Source organism: Rattus norvegicus, chromosome 15 (genome assembly GCF_021556685.1).
Source record: "Rattus norvegicus strain SHRSP/BbbUtx chromosome 15, alternate assembly SHRSP_T2T, whole genome shotgun sequence".
In the NCBI taxonomy this organism is placed as follows: Eukaryota; Metazoa; Chordata; class Mammalia; order Rodentia; family Muridae; genus Rattus; species Rattus norvegicus.
The window spans coordinates 46,486,432-46,512,927 of record NC_141548.1 but is presented as its reverse complement, the minus strand read 5'-3'; the positions used below and the strand labels follow the sequence as shown (position 1 = coordinate 46,512,927).

The 26,496-nt window shown below is 37.8% G+C and overlaps 1 protein-coding gene across 2 annotated transcripts in view; it reads left to right on the top strand.

The window, feature by feature from the left end:
• Nucleotides 1–13,588: 13,588 nt before the first annotated feature.
• Adam7 (ADAM metallopeptidase domain 7) overlaps nt 13,589–26,496 on the top strand; it is a 48,454-nt gene continuing 35,546 nt past the window's right edge. The window contains exons 1-4 of one of the 2 annotated variants that reach the window (XM_087585493.1): nt 13,589–13,734; nt 14,685–14,788; nt 23,939–24,015; nt 25,289–25,367. In XM_087585493.1, the coding sequence (XP_087441619.1) occupies nt 13,683–13,734; nt 14,685–14,788; nt 23,939–24,015; nt 25,289–25,367 (312 nt within the window). In that variant the 5' untranslated portion in view covers nt 13,589–13,682. The remainder of the gene's footprint in view (nt 13,735–14,684; nt 14,789–23,938; nt 24,016–25,288; nt 25,368–26,496) is intronic. The other variant, NM_020301.2, reaches the window with a different exon arrangement.

Below are 26,496 nucleotides of genomic sequence, written 5' to 3'. Positions count from 1 at the left end.
TGGGTTTTAAGGCTTTCATCCTAACTGCCTGGAAACCAGTCTTCTGTTTACCTTCAGAACAAGATGTAGAACTCTCATCTCCTTCTACACCATGATTGCCTGAATGCTGCTGTACTCCTGCCTTGATGATAGTTGTCTGAACCTGTAGCCCACCCGAATTAAATGTTGTCCTTATAGACCTTTGTCATGGTGTTTGTTTACAGCAGTGGAAACCCTGACTAAAACAGAAACCATACTTAACCTTTCCCACCGGATCCAGGCAAGGCAGTCCCATCCTTCCCTGAGTCTTGCTGTGTAGTGACCATCTGGGCCCACATAACATCCTTCTCCCAGCAACAGATTGTCATTAACATCATCCCCTCTGCTTCACATTCCAAATATTGCTCAGACTTCAATTCCATCTCATGGTTTCAATATACAGAATGGATCTTTCAGCTTCTTCCCTCCGGGGAGGTGGTGTGTCTTGGGAGATACCTTTCACATCTATTGCTAGTGGATAATTGAAATATTTTTGCTTTTTAACCTATAGTTTATGAACATGGGATTAAGCCTTTCTTTCTTTCATAAAAGAGGATAAACTGAGGTATAGAATAAATAACAAATATGTGTGAAATATACAAGGGCACTTTTCCTTGTCTAGCTACTTGTACGTGGTAGGAATTGGATTACTGTCCCTTGAAAGAACATTCACCAGTTTTCCCAGTGCTAAATATCAAACCCAAGTCTCATGAATGGTAGCTAGCCATTCTATCACAACAATGTGCATGTGTTAGGGGTATGGTTGGGTATATTTTAAAACTATTGTTAGAGATATCTTTCTCTTGAATTAAGAGGCACAGCTACACTTTTCTTTTGTTAGGCAATTGTGACATCTGCTGTCAGAAGTTAAGAACTTAACTGCTAGTCAAAAGCAGGCTATTCTGACTGAAAAAGCAGACCCGTTTTTAACTTCTAAGGAAAGGTGAGCAGAGAATAATCAGTTTTTTCCTCCTTGTTGAAAGTCCAAATTTAAGCAGGTACAATTTTGTATTGAAGCATTGTGGGAAGCCCATGCCTATCTCTCTCCGTCTTTTGACATTTTTCTCAGAATGGGGTGGTGAGCAATTTAATGACCACTAGGTGGACAAATATTTGCAGATCTTCACTCACTTTGCGGGGGGTAGGGGGCTTAGAAGCATTGTCCCTTACTTCCTAGCTTTCTCTGTGGTTTCGCAGACATGTACAGATAGGTAAAGTAGGTGGGTAGCTAGGTAGGTAAGTAGGTAGTAGATAGATAGATGATCTATAGATGTAGACAGAGAAATGAGAAAGAGATATGCATGATAAATATAGATAATAAACAAGATAGATGATAAACAAGATAGATTAAAATAAACAAATAGGTGATAAAAATAGTTGATAGATATCTATATATTGAGAGCTTTGATAAATGGTATAGATAAATGATAGATGATACAGAGATCATAGTGATACACAGATAAATAAATTTTCATTTGTTATAATCTACACAAATTGTCCCACTCTCCCAATCGGCACATGGGACATTTCAATGATCTGCTCCTTTCTTTACATCTTTCCACAGTTGACCTCAGGTTCTCCAAAGTTCAAAAAGAGCATTGACCTTTATTCTATCAGAATAAATTAAGTTTGTGTTTTCTAGTTTCAAGCAAAGAAAATCACATGGAATATGGGCCCCATATCAAATATCTGTTCCTTAGAATAACATTGAGACACTTTACCTATTATCATCTCCAGCTACTACTGCATAACTCATTACCACACACACACACACACACACACACACACACACACACACAGCTACTACTGCATAACTCATTACCACACACACACACACACACACACACACACACACACACACACACTCACACAAAATCAAAAACAAAAACAAAAAACCCCTCAGTGGTAATGTACTGGTAATGTAATGTTCTATTGCTATAGCAAATACCTGAAGTGATTAAATCGTATTAAGAAGTAGGGTTAATTTTGAATGTTTTGGAGAGTTCGGTCCCTACTTGTTTGGCCTTATTGATCTTAGATCTGAGATGGTTCATCATAATGAAAGTATATGGTGTATGAAGGAAACCATCAACTCCCTGTGGGAAAGTAGTAGAGCAAATCACCACAGCCCCCTTTGTTCTGCATATGTGTGTATGTTTGTGTGTGGGGTGTGTGGGGTGTGTGTGTGTGTGTGTGTGTGTGCACTCATATGTGTAAGGGTGCTTCAAAAGATGAATAAAATGTCTAAGAGTCCCCAGAGCTAGAGTTAGTAGCAGGTGATTATAAGTCACCTGACATGTGTGCTGAAAACCAGGCTGGAATCTTCTTAAAAAGCAATAAGCTCTCTTGCCCACTGAGCCATTTCTCCAGACCTACATCCTTATTTTTAAACACTAGAGAGCTCTTTAAGTCTGTCAAGCCTTATAAACATGTGTGCACCCACTCAGAAAAAAACACTCTTTCTACTTCACTCTGCGTCATTAGAGGAAGGGAAGAGGAAAATTATTTGACAGCATAGTGTTTGAACTTTGTAATTAATAGGCAATGGTTCTCAATTTGATCAAAATCTCAGGGAGACCGGAACTATATCTCATTATTCTTTTCATTTTTTCAATTTAGTATAGGTTTTGTTTGTTTCAGGCTTTCAGAGGCTGTATTGTTATTGTCTGTCTGTCTGTCTGTCTGTCTGTCTGTCTGTCTGTCTGTCTTCCTCATGATGCCTTTACACTTTAGCCGAATTCTATGACTTGGTCATTTATTCATTCTAAACTTCATTATTCCAAATCTATGACATAAACCTAATTTCTAAAGACTGTCACTAGGATCATATATAATAACCCACAAGAAACAAATTTGCAATGTGCATAGCCATGAACAGGTCAAAAGCACATTCAAAAATGTCATTCACTATGGATGAGGATACTTTGTCATATTAAGCTGCTGGAGTCTCCTTCCCAAAATCATTACTTCAATTCAATTGAGGTTTGGAATATTTGATGCATTTTCTCCAAGTTCTGCAAGTACTATGGCCAAGGATTCAATTTGCCATGCACAGATTTTAAGTTAGTTTTACTGTCACATCTGTCTTAAGCAAATCCTTTAGTAAAGAGAAAATAAATACCAAAGCCTACTACTTGATTTATTCTTCATGCGGTATGGATAATGAGCTAGGATAGCTATATTTTTTGGTTTGGTATGAGTGGATTTACTAAGCATATAGCAAGGCAAAGTGAAAAGATTATAAATATCAAAAGAGAAGAGGGGGAGAGGATAAAGGAGGGAGGGAGGGAGAGAGAGAGAGAGAGAGAGAGAGAGAGAGAGAGAGAGAGAGAGATAACTTGCAATTTCTGATAGAGTCTTGGGCAGAGCAACGTCCCTTTGGTGAAGTGTCCAAGTGAAAAAACAAATAAAATCAGAAGCAGAACATCATCAGGTCAGAGCTTCCAGTATCCAGCCAGACACAACCTGGAAAACTGGGTTGAGGCAATGAGTTGGAGCTCCAGAATGAGCTTCCTCTCCTTGGATGAGCTTCCCATGCTTGGAGAGCATCTGGCTTCTCTTTTCCATGGGAGGCACCTTTAAACCATAGGACGAATACCTATAACCTCTGTTGGAAGTGCTGCATCTTCTAGCTCTTCATTCTAACTCTGGCTGTTTTGTTGTTCTTTACCCTGCCTCTCCTAGAGTTAGGGGTGCCAACCCTTCTCTATGCAAGGGCTCTTGAAGGAAATTTACCATAAACATACTTGAGTTTGCATTGTGTACATGTCACATATGGGCAACCCAGCTTCCAGAGCTAGCCTCTGAGTGAGATCAATGAGCAGGAACTTACCAATGAAAGTGCATTACAATCTCTCAATCCTTGTGTGCCTGTTTACATCTGACCCAATCTATTCAATATACTAGATCTTGCATAATATAAAATTCTTTATGATAACTCACAATGAAACATACTGTGTAAAATACAGATACATGCTTGTGATGAAGAAAAGTGAGCCTGTGGGTTTTCAGTTGTCATCATTATTAGTTTTTCCTCAGTGTGCATAGAAATGTCCTGGATGAAATTAGATACTAGTATGTCCATAACAACCATTTCTTCCTTTTCTACACTACTTATCCTAGGATGACATAATAAAGTCCGGTGGAAAACAATCTCTTATTTGAATGAATGAAGGAAAATGGCTTCTCTCTGTTCCCATATTGGAAAAAGACATAGGTATTATTTCTCTCAAATGCAAGGAAAACAAAAGAGATTTCAGACTTCCATCCTGATCTTTTGGATGGAAGCATGCATGGTAAAACTCAGTGCCTTTCTCTTTGTTTGTTTAACCTTGTTTCCAAGGATCTGTGGCTCATTTTACCCCATAATAAAAAAGCACACCTCCAAGGCTGAATAGAATTTTCTGAATTTTTTCTACTATTTTTATTTAGTTACTGTATTAATAGTATAAACTGTGTTTTTAGCCAGCATATAAAATGGTGGCAAATTTGCTGAAAAATTCAGGCACTGAAATCATCTTCTGCATTCCATAAAAATAAAATGGCAAAGGCGTGTGGTCAAGATTGACACCTAAGTGCACTTGCTAGAACCCACATGATGGAAGAAAGAACCGATTCCTGCAACTTATTCTCTGTCCTCATATGTACATCATGGCATGTAACCACCCTTTCCACATCTCACACATGCCACATACATACATACATACATACATACATACATACATATGTGCATACACACACATACATACATGAATAGTAAAAATACTAAAATAAAATGTTAAGAGCCATTAAGACTAGCAAGATTATGTTCAAGTACCTCTAGTAAAGTTTCTGAACTTTTCATTTTTAATAAATCCAAGAAATCAACTATTTCCTGATTAATGTGCTCTCTTTAAGATTAAATAGACCCACATACAGGCTTATAACAGAAACACGGAGAGAAAGAAAACACATTTTTTTCTTTAAAAAAATAAATTCTGTAACTATGTTGTTTTGCTTTTCGTTTCACTCCCAATTCGGAAATTGCAATAAGATCCACAGAATCAGAAAATCAAAATAACTGTTGTGAATTAGAGGGTGCTCATTGGGCTGCCTGAAAACACCCTCTCAGTAATTCCAGAGTCCACAGCTGAGGTCAGACTTCTTTATTAGGAACAGAGCATTTTTGAGTCAGAAGATGCCTTCAATCTCTACAACCTTAATGGAATTTGAGCTAATTTTAGAGTAGGTCATGACTAGGGCATGTATTGATTCCTAGGAGTGATGGTTTGTGTTTCTCAAGGAGTACGTATTTCCAGTTTTCAGTTTTCCTGTGACTCCAGTGGAATTTATAGCTGTTTGAGATAATACTTGGCTGGGGAAAAGACAAGAGTAAAATAATAATAATAATCATTTACCTTTAATAGAATCAATATGAAAGACATTGGTTCTGTAGGAAATAGACTTGAAATTGAGTCCTTTAACTGCCAGTTACCACCTGTATGAAAATGGAAAATGAAACAGATCTCTTCGCCTGCAAATTGGACCCATATCTAATCTACTAGATGGAAATGCAGTTTAAGTATAATAATTTACAGGTTTTTAGGATCATGCATAAAGATTATTGCCCATTTCTCTGCATCAGATACACAATTAACAAAAGATCTTATTTGCAAGCATTGGTAATAGACATTTCTCTCTCAGTTTTAAGGCAGCAATAAGATTCTATTCTTACAATGTCCAACAAACATACATACAGGCCAATCTAAGCGAGGCAATTCAGTCTTAGCTTCCTCTTCCGTGGTTAGAGAAGCTTGCTTTTGCAGTGGCAGCACTCAATGCAGAAATATATACTGTTGAAACTTTGAGAATGAGTTACTGAGTGCTAATCCCTAAAAGGGACATAGAAATTAAACTTCCCACCTCTAAGACTCAGAGAATATTACAGAAGGTGTGGGAAGAATCTGAAGACCGGAGGTGAGAAAGAACAGTCTGAGTTGCTGTCTTCTGAACATGATATGGTCTTGGTCCTCATGAAGTCACAGTATCTGTGGTTACCAGTGAAGGATCAAATCAGAATTTCCAGCATGGATTAAAATCTTTAGGCCCATCTTTTGCTGAGGAGCTACTAGCAGTTGATAGCTGTTGAGGGAGGAACAATTATTCCTCTTAAGGGAGTTCCCCTGCTTCAATGGGTGGTCCCACATTCATAAACATATGGGTGACTAGAACTGGACTTGGTAGGTTAGCAAAAAAAAAAACAGACAAAATGGTGATGAAAATGTGATGACAGATTATGGAGATGGATATAGGAGGAAAATAGAATGTAGATGTGATTATACTTCTGTGTATATGTGTATGAAACACAAAAAATAAACAGTATTAAATTCCTAAAAGAAGAGAGAGATGGGTGGGGAGAGAAAGGTAGAGGGAAAGAAAGAAATATGCTATTGCTCCACAGTCATCATTGGTTACTCCACACCACACACTGACAGGATGTAGCACTCTTGCATTGCCTCAGATTAGAGTATAGATGTGGATCCCTGCACACCCAGCTTCAATCTCATCACTTTACCTGGCCATCTTTAAGGTTCATCAAGTCAGCAAATGTGTTGCCTGTTATACATATGAAATGTGCAAAGTGCTGAACAAGGAGCAGTGGCTAAGCAGTGGGGATCATCTGTGTGGACACAGAAGTCTAAGTAGGGAGGATTTCTGAATCAAGCGAGAAAGAGCCTTTTGATGTTAGACTGATAGAAAAATCCATTAGAAGATTTAAAGAAATAAAATATGTTATTACACTTTTAGACATTAATGGAAAAATTATTGAACAGAGGGTCAGAAAAAATTGCTATGGTTAAGTGTGTCTACCCCCCAGTTAGTGTGTTGGAAGTTTGATTCCTCTATGTGGTAGTTAAGGGACATGGCACCTGAGCGAAGGTGTGTGAATCACCTGAGCAGGCCGTCTTTTCTTTGTGCATGAAAAACTCAATGGGCAAGGCTATGTCAAATGAAGTCTTACTTAGGAAGCTGATTGTGGTTCATTTGGTAGGCTATCTTTTCTCCATATTAAGAAAACTGAATGGCTTTTCATTATTTTATTTTATTTTGTCTTCAAATGTATAACATATATGTCAGGTGCCTTTGGAGACAACAAGAGGCTGTCATAGTCCTTAGAACTGTGAGTTTTGGGTGGTTGTGAGTTGACACATGAGTGCTAAGAATCAAACCTAGGTCATTTGAGAGAGCATTTTGTGATCTTAACCATAAAACCATCTTGCCAGCCCCTTGTGCTATTTCTTAAAATTCAGAAAAATTTCAGGTCTTCTAAATCCCAAAGATAAGTCAACCATTGAGAACTAGTAGGAAACCATTATAGCTTACCCTCTCCCATGCTAAATACAGTCTGGATATTTTTTCTATATGATAAAAATGCCGAGGAATAAAATACTATAAACATAAGAATAAAAACAAAATACACATCATGAGAAAAGCTAAATTACAACTTAATTATTCTTAGTTTGGCTCCAACAATGGTTATCCTCCCCCGGAAATCCTGTCATCTCATGTTCTTACCTTGAAAATACTTCTCAGGACACTGTTTCTGTGATTAAAGTATGTATTGGAACTATTTGCAGTATAAATTTCCATGCATGGATCCTGAGTTTTTCACCATTCACCTCCCACCTACTAAGGGATGTCATCTCCAGACATACCCTTGAATATGATGAATATCCAATAATTAAAAAAATATGACTTTGCATGGAGTATTTGATAGTTGATAAGTATCTCTTCTCCAAAGACAACTATGTGGCCATTAAACAAGCTTGTGTCAGTATAGAAAGTCATAAAGTCTACCAAACTGAACATCGTAGACATGACTTTAGCATAACACCAATTATTCCATGAACCAAATACAACAAAAGAGATACAACAAATTAATGAAATTCTTTTTAAATTTAATTTGTTTTTGAACTGCTTTTATGGATATTTAAATTAATGGGTTTCATACTGGTAACATCATGCTAACCAAATTCTTAAACTTTTATTCGTCCAGCCTCAATGGCATTCTTGGTCTCTGGGTGGGAGAACCTTCAAGGAACAGATGAATTTTAGTCATGAGTATAGTCACATTTTCTCCCAAATATAAAATGAAAGAAAAATTTCATTCTAGAATTCTCAGTGTTTGGGGGGTATCACAAGGAATGACTCACACCTTCAGATACATCACTTTGTTTAGGTCTCAAGTCTACACCAATGTAGAAGCTTACCAAACACCAGAGGCCTTACCATCAAAAGTTCACAGTGTAGGAGAGAAGCAGCAAAATTTACTCACAGGTATTCACATCTTAACATACAGGAAGGCAGAGGTGGCCTGTGTTTTAGGAATGAGGGAAAAACAGCATCATCATGAGGATGTGGTGCCAGGTGTGTGGGTTTGGGAAGTGAACAGTAGAGAAGCCCATGTCCCAGAGTGACTTATCACATTACCAATCCGAAGGAGAAAATTGGCATCAAATAAAGAAAGATTAACTGGCGCTCTCAGTTCTGTCTATTCAACCTTGAAAGTCTCTTTGAATTAAGCTGTAGAAAGATGAAAGAAAGTACATCTATGTAGGAGCACTCACACAGACAATAAAAGAGATGGGGGTCTCGAGAAATGAGTGGGCTAACCAAAGACATGATCAGTTGGCTGAAGCTAAAGCCCTTCATTTGTTGTTGATGATCGTGATAATAAAATGCTTTGCAAATAGTAACTGGGCATGATACCCTAAGTATTTATTGGGCCACTCATGGCAGTTAGTAAGGTAAAGAGTCTGGGGTCTCAATAACTTTTTATGTTAAACAGGTTCTTGACAATAAAACATACATTATAAGGATGAATCCTTAAGCAAACGGAGATGTATCTAGAAGCATTTGATTAGAGCTGGATGCATGAGGGACTATTATGGATGCTAAAGATGTAGCAACTGACACAAATCTATATTGCAGTATAATTCAAGGAATCAAATGGAACACAAATACTCATATATCATTTAATGGGGAGAAACTAAAGAGATGTATCTCAAGGTTATTTTTTTCATTAGGCAAACATCAGCATGCACACGCACACACACACACACACACACACACACACAGTATACTGCTGGCATATCATATAATACTATTCTAGAATGAACATCCTTTTTTGTAAACAAAAGTATATTTTAAAATGGTGATTATAAACAACAAATCTTATCAAATTACTAGACTCCAAAAATGTTTTCTTACCTTTCCTGTATAACATACTAACAGATGCTTATTCTCAGTACCAAGTATTATTTTTATGTGAGTGGCTTTGCAGTAAGACAGGAGTCTTACTCCTCACCACAAATAGAAGAGGAATGTGCTAAGATATTACCCTGATTCTGACAGCTCTAATGTCTCACGATAATGGTGATTTTTAGCTTCATTATAACCATATAGGATTCAGAATCTTACTGACTTAACATGTGTCAATCATGGAATTAATCAAGAAGTTGTAGAAATCCAAGCATGAGCTGACTGTGGTCACACTGAAAGGAGTAGAAGTGCTTAGGTTCTGAGTACATGATGAGGAGTGAGATAATAGAATTACCTCATGCACCATGTGTAGAACATAAGAGAAATCCAGGTGTTCCTGATAACTTCAATGTCTTTGGCTTGCCTAGTTGCATTGCCAGAGTCCATATCTCTGAGAGAAGAAAATTATTTGGAGGAAGACTTTTTGGGATGACAATCATGAGTATAGTCCATGTATTACCCATGATATATCGAAATGCAGAAAACAAAAACAGCAAAACCATGGAAGTATTTTTGAGTTACAAGACCTTGGCAAGCAATTATATAGCAGTTGTTTTTAAGATGGGTAGTTCATGAGATCTAACTGAGTACTTGTAGACAGAAGACACAGAAAGAGAAAGACATCAACCCTGGAGCCTCTCCAATGTTTAGGAGTCTGGATCATGAAAAGAAAGATGTGAGAAGGGTAAGAGAAAGGAACTAATTCGAGAGGAAATCCTCAGCTGTAAGTCAAAGAGAGAAAATATTACCAAAAGCTTGGGGAAAGAGTTGGTTATAAAATATGTAAACAATGATCAAGCCTGGATGAATCAATAGATAAAAGTCATTATATTTAAGATCTGAAGGTCAATCACTGATGACCTTGATGGAAAAGTTTTGCAGGGTAGTGAGGACAAAAACATCAAGGGAGTATCTTAAAGAGAAAATGGGGAGAACCTGGAACAGTGATGGTTGAAAACTCTTTCTGAGCATTTTGAAAACTGGTAAGGCTGGTAGAAGAGAACTGCTCAGAAGAGTGACCACAATGTGTTCAAGGACAGAAATCATCCGAAGCAATAATAGATGACTATTGAGTCTGTTAGAATTAGAGGTGACACAGTGCATTTTATGTGCTCAGGTCCTTCCATATACCCTTGTACCTTTAGGCATTAGAGTGTGTTACTAGTTATACATTTTGTTCTATTTATTATGAGACATTGTCTATGTGTGTTAATAGAAAATTCTGTGTGTCTTTGCCTCATTTGTGAAGTGGAAAATATTTTTAATCCTTAATTTTTCATGATTGTCTCTTATTTTTTTCAAGTGACACTTTTTACTCAAAGTAGGTCTTACTAAGTAAAAGAAATGCAGAGTCAGAGTCCAGAGATATGCCATCTGGATGATAAAACCCTCTTCAAGGTTAAATATTATTATAATAGCCCCTATTTATAAATCAGACATTGAAGCCCAAAGAAATAAGTGACTTGCTGAGAGTAGGTGAATCCATTACTGTAGAACACACAGCTCCCAATTCTGAATGTGATGTTCTTTTCAGAGCACTCAAAGCATAATTAAATGCTGACATTGGCTCCTGTGTCTACAAAGACAATTACAAGCAGACCTTCATTAGTAGGGCATTGGACTGCTTAATTTACTTTCAAGTCAGAAGGACAGATCTTCCTTTTAACCCATTCTTTGGTCGCAAACATTTCCTCCAATTCTGAAGGTTATTGTTCCATTCTGATATTGGTTTCCTTTATGGTGCAGACCTTTCTCACTTTATAGAATCTTTTTTTCTCCACTATCCTTTCTCTTCAGCATTTGTGAGGACTTACTCATGGAGAGTTCATCTCATCCCAATGCTCTAGACTCTTGCCATTTCTTTTCTTCTGCTGCTTTCATGGATTCAGGCCAAAGATTTAAGCTTTGATCTGGTTTAGGTTGATGTTTTTCTAAATAATAATGAATAGTAGCCTCCTTTCTTTCTTCTGTACATAGATGGCCCATTTTCTCTGCACCATTTACTGAAATAAATGCCTTTGCCCAGTATGTGTCCCAGTGTGGCTGTGAATGTCTGTATTGATTGTGAAGTTTATGTTTGTACTATAGCCTGGCTATCTGATTTTATGCTAATACCACATCATTATGAGTAGAATACATTAAATTGTAGAATATTTTAAAATCAAATAATCTTAGACCCTCTGCTTTGTTCTTTTCATTAAACTAGATTTTTCTAATATTTTATAGTTCTGCATGAATTTTAGAATTATTTTTCTGTTTTCTATGAAAAACATCGGCACTCTGATAAGTATTTTGTCAAAACTATAGATTGTTTTGAATATTGTATAAGGCCCTGGTTAAACTAAATGTGTCACAAATTAAAACATAAAGACCTGAGTCTGGGAAAGGGACAAGTGGAAATGAAACCAGCTTCATAGTGGTGGGAGGGAAGTAAGAGAACAGGGGGTTGTTAGAAAGTAACCAGAATATTTTATATACATGTATGGAATTGTTAAAGAGCAAATTTAATCAAAGAGCAAATGAAAACACTGCCTACTTTACTAAATACCTGGTAGAGATAGAAAGACAAATATAACGAGAGGTACTTCGGTAGTGTGTTAAAGTGAAGAAATGCTAAGAGATCCTAGAGTTCAGAGAGGGAAAAGAACAGCAGAACATGGTGCTGAAATTTGAAGTGTTGAAAATTGATCCTGGGATAGGGCTCTGAGAATGTGCTTATCCACTTCACTGTTTAACTCCCTAATGACTCGTTACTAAACTAAGAATAGATCACCTTATAATTTTCTATTTTAATTTTTAAATTATGTGTTGTGTGTTGGTGGGGAGGGTATGTGAGTGCAGTGAGCATGGAGGCCAGAAAAGGGCATCTGATTCCTTAAAGCTGGAGTTATAGGCAGCTATGAGCAATCCAATTTGGGTGCTGGGAACCAAACTCAGGTCCTCTTCAAAAGCAACGTGCACTTTTAACTGTTGAACTATTTACCAGGCCCCAACAGCTTCACTTATGCTTAATCTGTGTTGATTCAATAAATGTGTTTTGATGACATACTACTCAAAGCACTGAAGATTAACCTATAAACTAAACCAATAAAATATTTTTTCTTCAGAAATTTTCATTTTAACAGGTGAAGTCAGGTAATTAGAAGACCAAAATGGATTATTGAAATGTTTGGCATTTGAGGGGATGATTAACTCAGGGCCACTAAGGTCAGTTTTGTGTAAGACATTTAGAGAAGATCTCACTAATAGGATATTTATTTGGATAAATGAAAAGAAAGGGAAAGCATGTCATGTGACTATCTTTAAAGAGAATGTCCCAAGCAGAAGAGCAAGCAGCCAATACTCTTGAAGCAGAAACACGGTCCTTGAATACTCAAGAATGCATGGCAGTTGACTCAGAGAAAAAGAATAGTACAATGTAGAGACAAAGAGTACCAAGCAGAGATCATGGAAAGCCTGAAAGTTATCACAGACATTGACTCTGAGATAAAAAGTCCTTCAAAAGATGTGGCCAGAGAGTCATGCAGTATGGTATGTATTGATGAAATAATCCCATATAAGTACGTAATATGTGGCAAGAGATTGAGAGGAAAAACAGTCATGTAAACTAAGAGGATATTTCATTAAACTATGGTAGACATAGTGATGTCATGTAATAGCACAGGAGAAGGATATGTGTGAGATTATCAACTGTCTCTTCAGGACAAACTGGTTTTACTCATGGATGAGATATAAGCTGTCAGAGAAAACTGAAAGTGGCTGAAAAATGCAGCTGCAGTACCCAAGACAATGCAAATGTGTAGGAGCTTATCAATGACACTTTGTACTTCTCTCTATCTGTGATTTCTTTTTAGTGTTAGTTTGGAAACAGTGTTATATTACAAAGCATCTTACTTCTCTTTTCAATATATCTTTTATTTTATTTGACACATGATTTGTAACATGTACACATGTTTTAGCATTTCTGTTTGTTTTTCTAGTGTTCTCAAGTGGTTTCTGTTTGTGGTTCTATATTTCATCTACTTCAACCAAAATGCATGTAGCAGACTTCGGTGATCTTTTTTCCTAAAACATACTTGACTTTTTTCACTTCAGAAGCTTTAATCCATCTATAATCACATTAGGCACAGACTACAGTCTGTGCCAAGTTCATTTCCACCCCCACTATCTCCACTGTTGTCTTTAACTAGTACATGATGTCCACCCCTGTGTTTTAGCCTCAAGCAGTGCACAGGTTGTGAAACTGCATCTAGGATTGTTTCCTGTGTTAGATCAAAACTGCTTCTCTTAGTAAAGCTGGGCATCCTTGCAGTGGAAGCAAGAACAAGGAGTAGGGTGAAGCTTTTCTCAGATAACCCTTCAGAATGTTTCCCACAGGTATATTTTTGATGAGTGTCCTTATTTCTCAGATGCAAGGTATGTGATATTATTTTCTGCAATGTTTATTTACTACACTTGAGGCATTATCACTTTAGCTCCAATATTTAAACTTTAGGTTACAAAAGCTCTAAATTACATTGGTGATTTCTCTGAGTATATCAATGTCAGGCTTAGATTGGGTTGTAACTGATCATGAGGTTTGATGAGTCTATGAAAACCTATAGACCCCTTAAACTCTAACAATAATGAGAAAGGGAAAGAGATGGGCATTTATAAAAACACCTGTAGACACTGTGCTAGCCATTAGCTACTTTGTATGTCAGAAGGTTTAAAGTCCTTTACTATTATACATTTTAGTGATAAAGAATATGAAAGTACCTTTTGCAGATCAGAGAGGACAGGTGTGATATAAATGCTCACACGGTCCATAAACCAGTGAATCCTTGATACAAATCTGAGTCCATCCCCCAAATCCACATTATTTTATCTGTATTGTTATAGATGCTCCAGAATAAACTTATAGCTAACTGTCAGTGTGACAGGACATGATAAAAAGAAAATATTTTGCATTGACATGGGCCCCCCAAGCTTACCTAAACACTGGAAGCTTTGAGCTTTACCTATGGGAGTTAAGACTACAAAGGCAAATTCACTGAGAGAAAAAAGAACTATTTAATGTTGAAATAGGTCACTTTTGTACAAGATTTGGCAGAAGGGAGCATCTGGAGGTAGCAGTGGAGAACAGAAATAACAAAGGTGGTAATTCAGAGCAAGGTGGAAATAGTCTAAGGACACTGTGTCTTTGTCTGCCTCCTTCCTTATGTCTCACTGATCTGTAAATAATCCTCACACTACCAGCTAAGGGTGATATGAGCGCATGGTTGGTCATTGCAAGCATATGGACTAGAGGAATGTAAACCCATTTGTCCCTCGCTGGAAGGTGGCTTGTAATAACACATGCATGTTCGCTTTATGTTTTCTTCTAGGAAGAGGGATTGTTGGAGTAGAGGGTCAAGAACTGGTTCATCCTAAAAAGCTATCCCTGCTACAGAAACGGGATCTTGAACGCATCCATGACTCTGATACACCGGTATACACTTTGACTTAGTATATATGACTCAGTGGCTTTCATGGCTGTATAGAAAGCTGTCCCTGGCTCCAAGAAGGAGTAAACATGAAGCAAATATCGGTTTCATTTTTGTAGGAAACCCCCCTCCCATTTGGTTCACAGTGTATGCTAAGGGATAACTGACCCTCAATAGGCTAGCAAAGCACAAAAAGGACTGCTCAAGCTTTGGGGGAGCTATTTCCTATCTTCCAGTTTGGGGGGGAATTCTTCTAAGTCCTTGCAGACTCATGTAATGTCCTCCCCCCACCCCATTTTCTGAGCTGGTGACCCTAGAGCACAACCTTGAGCCTTTATTTGGCTCTTGTCAATTTTCAGTGCACAGGATTACTTGCTTTACATATAATACCCAATAAGACAACTTCCATGGAGACAAAAAATGCTTGGCCTTACAAAGGTTTCCATTCAAACATTACCATTTAAAAATACCTATTTCAAAAGAATATTTACAGTAGGTAATAGACAATAGGCATAAGATGAACCACTATACTTTATTCAGCTTTCAGGATTAAGAAGATCTTAGATAGGTATCCTTAGAGAAGGTATATTTAGGTATTCACATTTTACCACCTACGTTTTAAACTTGGCTTCAACAAAAATACTTAGTCTTCTGCCCTGACAACAATATACAAATACTTTTAGCATCATGGAGTTTCTTACTCTTCTCATGGTGGCTGCCTGCTTTCTATACCATCACTTATAGGTTTCTCAGTAATTATAAAGCAAGATTTCAGCTTCTCTAATTGTCTCATGCCATGATAAAACAGAAACAGCTCTCTACTCTCTTCCTTCTGGTGTCCACCCTGGGCTCTTTTTCTCTAATAAGGTTCTTCTCAACTATTTGATTTCCAACTCTTTCTTTATCTTCTCAAGCCTTCATCTAATTAAAAGGTTGATATATGACCAATGGAGAAATCAGCTTCCTACAGTCCATGGGTGAAAACATTTGTCTTATGCTAGCCAACTTTAATATCAGAAAGTCTATTATAACTGAGTGAGATTAGCTTGGGCCAGGGAGAATACAAGGGATGAGCCTAGAACTGAAAAATGCCACAACTGCAACAAAAAGACCTAAACTCCATATCCGTATGGGTGGGTACATATCAAAAGAGGTTAGGACTCAACTTACAAAACCCCCAAGAGAAAATAAGGCACCATATGAATATTAAGATAAATGACAAGTTTTCAGTACAATATAAGTGAACCAGTAGGATCCATGAGGCTTTGCAGATGCAAATAAATAAAGGAATGAATAAACACATGTGGGAGACTATACCAGTGTTCCACAGAGAACTGATGCTTTTTCTGTGCATCCTCTTATCTTTAGGAGGTATAGTGTAGGTCCCCATTTCTTAACCATGGGTTTCTCACTATGATTTTGTTCCAAAGAGTGAAGCATAAGGTGAAAGAGTCACTTTATACAGAGAAAATTGTAAATAAGTAAGATGTCTGACTGTTGACTAAGGTCAGTCTGATCCATAAAAAGGATGGGTGACAATATGGACTCTTTTTTTTCCCATCTTTATTAACTTGACTATATCTTATTTACATTTCAATTGTTATTCCCTATCCTGGTTTCCAGGCCAACATCCCCCTAACCCCTCCCCCTACCTTTCTACATTGGTGTCCCCCTCCTCATCCTCCCCCTATTACTGCCCTCCCCCAACAATCACTTTCACTGGGGGTTCAGTCTTGGCAGGACCAAGGGCTTCCACGTCCACTGGTGCTCTTACTAGGCTATTCATTGCTACCTATAAACTTGGAGTCCAGGGTCAATTCACGAATAGTCCTTGAGTAAGGACTTAGTCCTTGGAAACTCTGATTAGTTGGCATTGTTGTTCATATGGGGTCTCAAGCCCCTTCAAGCTCTTTCAGTCCTATCTCTGATTCCTTCAATTAGGGTCCTGTTCTCAGTTCAGTGATTTGCTGCTGGCATTCACCTAAGTATTTGCCATATTCAGGCTGTGTCTCTCAGGAGAGATCTATATCCGGTTCCTGTCAGCCTGTACTTCTTTGCTTCATCCATCTTTTTTTTTCAGAGCTGGGGACAGAACCCAGGGCCTTGCGCTTGCTAGGCAAGCGCTCTACAACTGAGCTAAATCTCCAACCCCTGCTTCATCCATCTTATCTAGTTTAGTGGCTGTATATGTATGGGCTACATATGGGGCAGGCTCTAAATGGGTATTCCTTCTGCCTCTGTTCTAAACCTTGCCTCCCTATTCCCTGCCAAGGGTATTCTTGTTCCCCTTTTAAAGAAGGAGTGAAGCATTCGGATTTTGGTCATTCCTCTTGAGTTTCATGTGTTCTATGCATCTAGGGTAATTCGAGCATTTGGGCTAATATCCACTTAACAATGAGTACGTACCATGTGTGTTTTTCTGTGATTGGGTTACCTCACTCAGGATGATATTTTCCAGTTCCACCAATTTCCCTATGAATTTCATAAACCCATTGTTTTTGATAGCTGAGTAGTATTCCATTGTGTAGATGTACCACATTTTCTGTATCCATTTCTCTGTTGAAGGGCATCTGGGTTCTTTCCAGCTCCTGACTGTTATAAATAAGGCTGCTATGAAAATAGTGGAACATGTGTCTTTGTTATATTTTAGAGCCTCTTTTGGGTATATGCCCAAGAGAGGTATAGCTGGGTCCTCAGGTAGTTCAATGTCCAATTTTCTGAAGAACCTACAGACAGATTTCCAGAATGGTTGTACCAGTCTGCAATCCCACCAACAATGAAGGAGTGTTCCTCTTTCTCCACATCCTCGCCAGCATCTGCAGTCACCTGAGTTTTTTATCTTAGCCACTCTCACTGGTGTGAGGTGGAATCTCAGGGTTGTTTTGATTTGCATTTCCCTTATGACTAAAGATGTTGAACATTTCTTTAGGTGTTTCTCAGCCATACGGCATTCCTCAACTCTGAATTCTTTGTTTAGCTCTGAACCCCATTTTTAGTAGGGTTATTTGTCTCCCTGTGCTCTACCTTCTTGAGTTCTTTGTATATTTTGGATATAACCCCTCTATCAGTTGGAGGATTGGTAAAGATCTTTTCCCAATCTATTGGTTGCCGTTTTGTCCTAACAACAGTGTCCTTTGCCTTACAGAAGCTTTGCAGTCTTATGAGATCCCATTTGTCGATTCTTGATCTTAGAGCATAGGTCATTAGTGTTTTGTTCAGGAAATTTTCTCCAGTGCCCATGTGTTCGAGATGCTTCCCCACTTTTTCTTCAATTAGTTTGAGTGTATCTGGTTTGATGTGGAGGTCCTTGATCCACTTGGACTTAAGCTTTGTACAGGGTGATAAGCATGGATCGATCTGCATTCTTCTACATGCTGACCTCCACTTGAACCAGCACCATTTGCTGAAAATGCTCTTTTTACCATTGGATGGTTTTGGCTCCTTTGTCAAAAATCAAGTGACCATATAGGTGTGTGGGGTCATTTCTGGGTCTTCAATTCTATTCCACTGGTCTATCTGTCTGTCTCTGTACCAATACCATACAGTTTTTATCACTATTGCTCTGTAATACTGCTTGAGCTCAGGGATAGTGATTCCCCAAGAAGTACTTGCATTTTTTAGGATAGTTTTAGCTATGCTGGGTTTTTGTCATTCCAGATGAATTTGTAATTTGTTCTGTCTAACTTGCTGAAGGATTGGATTGATATTTTGATGGGGATTGCATTGAATCTGTAGATTGCTTTTGGTAAAATGGCCATTTTTACTATGTTAATCCTGCCAATCCATGAGCATGGGAGATCTTTCTATCTTCTGAGGTCTTCCTCAATTTCTTTCTTCAGGGGATTGAAGTTCTTATCATACAGATCTTTTACTCACTTGGTTAAAGTCACACCGAGGTATTTTATATTATTTGGGCCTATTATGAAGGGTGTCATTTCCCTAATTTCTTTCTCGGTTTGTTTCTCTTTTGTGTAGAAGAAGGCTACTGATTTATTTGAGTTAATTTTATACCCAGCCACTTTGCTGAAGGTGTTTATCAGCTTTAGTAGTACTCTGGTGGAACTTTTGCGGTCACTTAAATATATTATATCATCTGCAAATAGTGATATTTTGAATTTTCTTTTTCCAATCTGTATCCCTTTGATCTCCTTTTGTTGTCTGATTGCTCTGGCTAGAACATTAAGAACTATATTGAATAAGTAGGGAGAGAGTGGGCAGCCTTGTCTAGTCCCTGATTTTAGTGGGATTGCTTCAAGTTTCTCTCCATTTAGTTTAATTTTAGCTACTGGTTTGCTGTATATGGCTTTTACTATGTTTAGGTATGGGCCTTGAATTCCTATTCTTTCCAGGACTTTTATGATGAAGGGGTGTTGAATTTTGTCAAATGCTTTCTCAGCATCTAATGAAATGATCATGTGGTTTTGTTCTTTCAGTTTGTTTATATAATGGATTACATTGATGGTTTTCTGTATCTGAAACCATCTCTGCGTGCCTGGGATGAAGCCTACTTGATCATGGTGATTGATTGTTTTGATGTGCTCTTGGATTCGGTTTGCAAGAATTTTATTGAGTAATTTTGCATCGATATTCATAAGGGAAATTGGTCTGAAGTTCTCTTTCTTTGTTGAGTCTTTGTGTGGTTTAGGTAAAAGAGTAATTGTAGCTTCATAGAAGGAATTCGGTAGCGCTCCATCTGTTTCAATTTTGTGGAGTAGTTTGGATAGTACTGGTATGAGGTCTTCTATGAAAGTCTGATAGAATTCTGCACTGAACTCATCTGCACCTGGGCTCTTTTTGGTTTGGAGACTTTTAATGACTGCTTCTATTTATTTAGGAGTTATGGAGTAGTTTAAATGGTTTATCTATTCCTGATTTAACTTCAGTACCTGGTATCTGTTTAGGAAATTGCCCATTGCCTACAGATTTTCAAGTTTTGTTCAATATAGGCTTTTGTAGTAGGATCTGATGATTTTTCTGAATTTCCTCAGATTCTGTAGTTATGTCTCCCTTTTCATTTCTGATTTGCTAATTTGGAAACACTCTCTGTGTCCTCTCGTTACTCTGGCTAAGGGTTTATCTATCTTGTTGACTTTCTTAAAGAACCAAATTTTGGTTCTGTTGATTCTTTCTATGGTTCTTTTTGTTTCTACTTGGTTGATTTCAGCTTTGAGTTTGATTATTTCTTGGCTTCTACTCCTCCTGGGTGTATTTGCTTCTTTCTGTTCTAGAGCTCTTAGGTGTGCTGTCATGCTGCTGACAAGTGCTCTCTCCTGTTTCTTTCTGCAGGCTCTCAGAGCTATGAGTTTTCCTCTTAGCACAGCTTTCATTGTGTCACATAAGTTTGGGTATGTTTTACCTTCATTTTCATTAAATTCTAAGAAGTCTTTAATTTCTTTCTTTATTTCTTCCTTGACCAGGTTATCGTGGAGTAGAGCATTATTCAACTTCCATGTATATGTGGGCGTTCTTCCATTATTGTTATTGAAGACCAACTTTAGCCTGTGGTGGTCTGATAGGACGCATGGGATTATTTCTATCTTTCGGTATCTGTTGAGGCCTGTTTTATGACCAATTGTATGGTCAATTTTGGAGAAAGTACCATGAGGTGGTGAGAAGAAGATATATCCTTTTTTTAGCATAGAATGTTCTATAAATATCTATTAAGTCCATTTGGTTCACGACTTCTCTTAGTCTGTCTATGTCTCTGTTTAATTTTTGTTTCCATGATCTGTCCATTGATGAGAGTGGAGTGTTGAATTCTCCTACTATTATTGTGTGAAGTCCAATGTGTGTTTTGAGCTTTAGTAAGGTTTCTTTTATGTATGTAGGTGCTCTTGTATTTAGAACATAGATATTTAGGATTGAGAGTTCATCTTGGTGGATTTAACTTTGATGAATATAAAGTGTCCTTCCTTATCTTTTTTGATGACTTTTGGTTGAAAATCAACTATATTCGATATTAGAATGGCTACTCCAGCTTGCTTCTTCAGTCCATTTGCTTGGAAAATTGTTTTCCAGCCTTTCACTCTGAAGTAGTTTCTGTTTTTTTCTCTTAGGTGAGTTTCCTGTAGGCAGCAGAATGCAGGGTCTTCATTGGGTATCCAGTTTGTTAATCTGTGTCTTTTTATTGGGGAATTGATTCCATTGATGTTGAGAGATATTAAGGAATAGTGATTGTTGCTTCCTGTTATATTCATATTTGCATGTGAGATTATGTTTGTGTGCTTTTCTTCTCTTTGTTTTTTTGCAAGACGATTAGTTTCTTGCTTTTTCTAGGGTGTAGCTTGCCTCCTTTTTTTGGGCTTTACCATTTATTATCCTTTGTAGGGCTGGATTTGTAGAAAGATATTGTGTAAATTTGGTTTTGTCATGGAATATCTTGGTTTCTCCGTCTATGTTATTTGAGAGTTTAGCTGGATACAATAACCTGGGCTGGCATTTATTTTCTCTTAGGGTCTGTATGACATCTGTCCAGGATCTTCTGCCTTTCTTTGTCTCTGGCGAGAAGTCTGGTGTAATTCTGATAGGTTTGCTTTTATATGTTGCTTGACCTTTCCCCATACTGCTTTTAATATTCTTTGTTTGTTTTGTGCATTTGGTATTTCGACTATTATGTGACAGGAGGAGTTTCTTTTCTGCTCCAATCTATTTGGAGTTCTGTAGGCTTCTTGGATGTTTATGGGCATCTCTTTCTTTAGGTTAGGGAAGTTTTCTTCTATGACTTTGTAGAAGATATTTACTAGTCCTTTGAACTGGGAGTCTTCACTCTCTTCTATACCTATTATCCTTAGGTTTGATCTTCTCATTGTGTCCTGGATTTCCTGTATATTTTGGACCAGTAACTTTTTCTGTACATTATCTTTCACAGTTGTGTTGATAAATTCTATGGAGTCTTCTGCTCCTGAGTCTCTCTCTTCTATCTTTATATTCTTTTGGTGATGCTTGTATCTATGGCTCCTTGACTCTTCCTTTGGTTTTCTATATCCAGGGTTGTCTTCCTTTATGCTTTCTTTATTGTGTATGTTTCCATTTTTAATTCCTTTACCTGTTTGATTGTGTTTTCCTGTAACTCTTTCAGGGATTTTTGTGATACCTCTATATAGGCTTCTACTTGTTTATTTATGTTTTCCTGCGTTTCTCTAAGGAAGTTCTTTATGTCTTTCTTGAAGTCCTCCATCATCATGATCAAATGTGATTTAAAATCAAGATCTTGCTCTTCTGGTGTTTGGATAGTCTTTGTTTGCTTTGGTAGGAGAACTGGGCTCCGATGATGCCATGTAGTCTTGGTTTCTGTTACCTGGATTCCTGTGCTTGCCTCTTACCATCAGTTTGTCTATCTTGTTATCTTGTTCTTCTATTTCTGACAGTGGCTAGACCATCTTATAGGCCTGTGTTTCAGGAGTCCTGTAGACCTGTTTTCCTGATTTCTTTCAGCAGAACAGAGTGTTCTTCTTTCAGGTGTGTAGTCTTTCCTGTCTACTGGTCTTCAGCTGTTCCTGTGGGTGTGTGTCCTGAGTCCACCAGGCAGGTCACTTGAAGCAGAAAACTTGGTCTTATCTCTCAGGCCTGAAGTCACTCCTTGGGGGCTGTGCTTCAGCTCACTGTGCACAGGGGTCCCTGATGGCATTAGGTGTTTTCCTCTAGAGTCAGAAATGTGGGCAGAGTGTAGTCTCTTCTGGCTTCCCAGGTGTGTCTGCCCCTCTGAAGGTTTAGCTCTCCCTCCCATGGGATATTTGTGCAGGGAGCTGTTGACTGGTTCCCTTCAGATCCAGTCGGTGTCTGGACCACAGGGAACCTGCCTCTTGAGTGCCCCTATCTTCCTGTTCCCAGAGGTCCTATACAGTTTCCTTTTGGGCCAGGGATGTGGGCAAGTGTGGGCAGTATTGTAAATCTCTCCCGCCCTGCAGTCTCAGGAGTGCCCACCTGTCTGGTTGGTGAGCTCTCTCTCGCATGGGGTTTGGGAACAGGGAGCTGTGGGCAGGGATCAGCGAGGTTTGGGCACCAGCTAAAAACTGGAAGTGTCTAGTCCCAGAGGAATTTTGCCTCTGTGTGTCCTGAGTCCACCATGCAGGTCATTTGGAGCAGAAAAGTTGGCCTTACCTCTGGTCCCGGTCCTGAAGTTACTCCTAGGGGGCTGCACTTCATCTCTCCATGAGGGCAGCAACCAGAAGTGTCTTACGATGACACAGTGGCACTGTCTTTAGTGTTTTTTGTTGACATATCAATAATAGGACATTTGGACGGTAACTCAATACTCTCTTCTCAAATGGTTTTAAAATCTACTCTTATTGATTTTATTATTAATATGTCTGAAGTAACAATTTAGTCAAACAGATGAAGAATTCACTTTAATATGTGGGCAACACATATGAAAAACTATGAACCAGCATTATAAAGAATTCTCAACAAACAAAGGAACATGATGAATCAGAAGCTCATCAAATCACTAATAACTAAGCCTGAGGAAAATAGCTATGCCAATAGTCATCAAAAAAAGAGAGAAAGTTAGAATTTCATCATTCATTACTGACAGCATCCACAACTGATAAACACTACTGTTGGTCTATCCAACTGGAGCCACCATTGTGCTGGTGGAATTTCTAAATCTTTGTTCCTTTCTTCTTAGCAACTTGCTAGTGTGTATCAAAACCTTACTTATTTTGCCCATGCTGAACACAAGGCAGCTTTAGCTACAATGAGTATCCCCAACTAAATTTCAGATAATCAATGTAGATTAAGTAAACTAAGATCTTTTCATATTGTGTCTGTCACACATAAAACACCTTCTAGATAAGACTATTTTTGATTGGAAGTAGTAATGATTTAGAAAGGAGAGGGGAAGAATATGGAGTATAAAATACATTAGGGAAGATCTGAGGGTTTGAAAAATGTTTAACTGAACATTAAGTGACTTGCACATTCCTGACTGAGAGACAAATATACATTATCCTTATTGTTTCACTAGTAGAAATGTCTTTTTAACTGACATATAACTGGTAAATCATTCTTATAATGCTGTCCTTTAAAGTTCACCTTTGTCAAGGTTTCCACCCTGAACTTAATGTGGGGAACTATATGGGAATAATGCCCCTTCCCCAAGACATTCTCTTCCTCTAAGTAGATGTAGAATTCACAGAGAGGGTCTTGTTTTTCAGGAGGAATATGAAGAAGAATTGTTGTATGAAATAAAATTGGGGAGAAAAACTTTAACCCTTCACCTTCTGAAAGCAAGGTAATGTGCTTTGTTTGTTTTACTTTGTTTTAACAGGGTCTCCCATAGCTCAAACTATCCTCAAATCCACTATGTAAATGAGGATGGTCTTGAACTTCTCCTCCTGCCTCTGCCTCCCTAGATATAGTATCACAGGTGTCTACCACCATGCCCAGCTAAGACCAACATAAGTACTTCATCTCTCATGAAGGCCTCATATCTTATAGGGTTAGGTGCATATGATACTCATGACTGTATATAGACTGCCAGTAATGTGAATTCCTTAAGTCTTAATGAATTTGTTCTCTTCAAATATAAACCTATCCCATATCAGAAGCAAGAAAAGTGTTGATTCTGTTCTCCAGTTACTAATTTACTTTTCCTATTCTGATTCTTGGGAACATTTGAGAGCCATCTAGTCCCTCTAAGTAGAATACTCGTACACTGATACTTCTCTGAGTCAGCACACATCCTCTGTAAAAGGGAGGCTAATATTAACAGAAAAATTTCTACTTGTCTTTCTACAGTATTGTATCTCACTTTTCACTATATACATATATAGTGTGTGCATTAAAACAAAATAATACAACAAAAACAAGCCTTAGGTCATGATGGAGTTCTGTGTACATTTAAGTCAATTTGTCAATTGAAGATAACACCTATTGACATTTTAGTTGGGATTTTATTAAATATAGAAATTAATTTGGAAATATCTGCTTGGCAAGCCAATAGGTTTCTTATTATGACTCCACTTATTTAATATCCTATGACGTGTTCTGGAATTACTTTATCAGATTAAGAAAGTCCATTGAGAAATGTTTTGGGACTTCTTTGACTTAACACAAGTGGATCAATGTGGCAAAAATTTAAAGATGGATTGAAGGGATTGAAGGAGTCACATTTGTAAATAATAGGGCATATCTGGAGCAGGTATTCTTGGAAGAACGTATAGTTTGATTTACACCTATTGGATATAAACTATAAACTATCCTTACATGTCTAGGTCAAAACTCTAAATGTACTTTATAAATTGTTTTACAGAAAGTTTTTTTAAATACCACCTGCTAAAATTGCCATAATGTTTGCTGGCTGTTCTACAGTATGTGTAATAGTATGAGATTCAGTTTGGGGAGAGTTTATAGTCAGAATGGTTGGCATTGTTGTTCTTTTTTTAAAGAATGATGGGACTACTGTTATTTAGGACATCTTCAAGACTCCTCAATAATATAACTGGTTTTGTGTGGGGGAAGAGGCTTAGAGTGGGTCATCTCATTGGCTCTCCTCTCTCTTTCAGGGAATTCCTCGCTCTAAATTACAGTGAGACATACTACAACATAAAGAGAGAAATGGTCACCAGGCATCCACAGATCTTGGTATCTTACAAAATCTTACTTTGTCTTTTTTCTGAAACTTGTATTTCCTGGTATGAATTTAAACCTTATTGCCAGATTTACAAGTTATTTCAATAAGTACAAGATATATCACTTCAAATATAGGTAAAGACAATGAAAAAACAGAAGTCATGGGAAGGAGGGGCCCAACCATTTACCCCTCAAAATCTTGTTTGTCGTTGTTGCAAGGAAAGCAGCAAGCAGGTCCAGCAAGAGATAAGGCAAGGTGATGAAACCTTACTAATGAATTCTTCAGAGGGAACAAAAGAGTTTGTGCAGCTGGAGCAGAGGAAAAGAGGGGAGAAAGTTGGCAAAGAGATAAAGACATGCTGGAAGGAAAGAATGTCAGGTGCATGTAGCCCTGTAGGTTCTCATGCATGCCCAGATTTTAATGTGAACAGAACAGAAAGTTGTGTCAATGGGTTGGCAACCAAGTGATGGCTCAATCACTAAGGACATAGTGAATTAAAAGAAGGAGATTAAAAGGATGTTGCGCTGGGGGTTGGGAGTGAGGAGGAAAGATGCTACAAAGCACCTAGGTGTGTCTTCCTGAGAACGATTTTATAATATGTTTTTTTCAAACCTTTACATAGCCATCTCTTCCTTCTCTAGAGACCGTGTGATTGACATGTAAAATTCTGTTGGGAAATTTTTGTATTGACTAAATATCTAAAGCAGCAGAAATAAAGATCACAGCAAATTCAAAATGAAACAACCTATTTCAAAACTTTTCTAAAAGAACTAGCTCTGAGTTGACTAGTCTAACTAAATGTGGTAGGATGGAAAACAGTACCTTTTGAGCCCTAATGAGAGCTGATCATTTCCTAATGAGCAGATCAAAGATTGCATCATATTTTTTTTTGCTAAGTTGGCTCCTCTTTCTTCACTACAGTGGTAAGTGAAGGGAGCATGAAACAGGAGCCCAAACAAACACATTATATCTTGATGGAGTTGTACTTAAGTGAAAGGGATAAATTCTAAATATATGAAACAACATTCAAGATCTACAATGAACTGGCTCTTTCATAATGTATGAGCCCTGTCCACCATTCTGATACCCTTACATTAAGGATATTATTCTTCATTCTGCAGAGGAAGCTCTGCATTACTG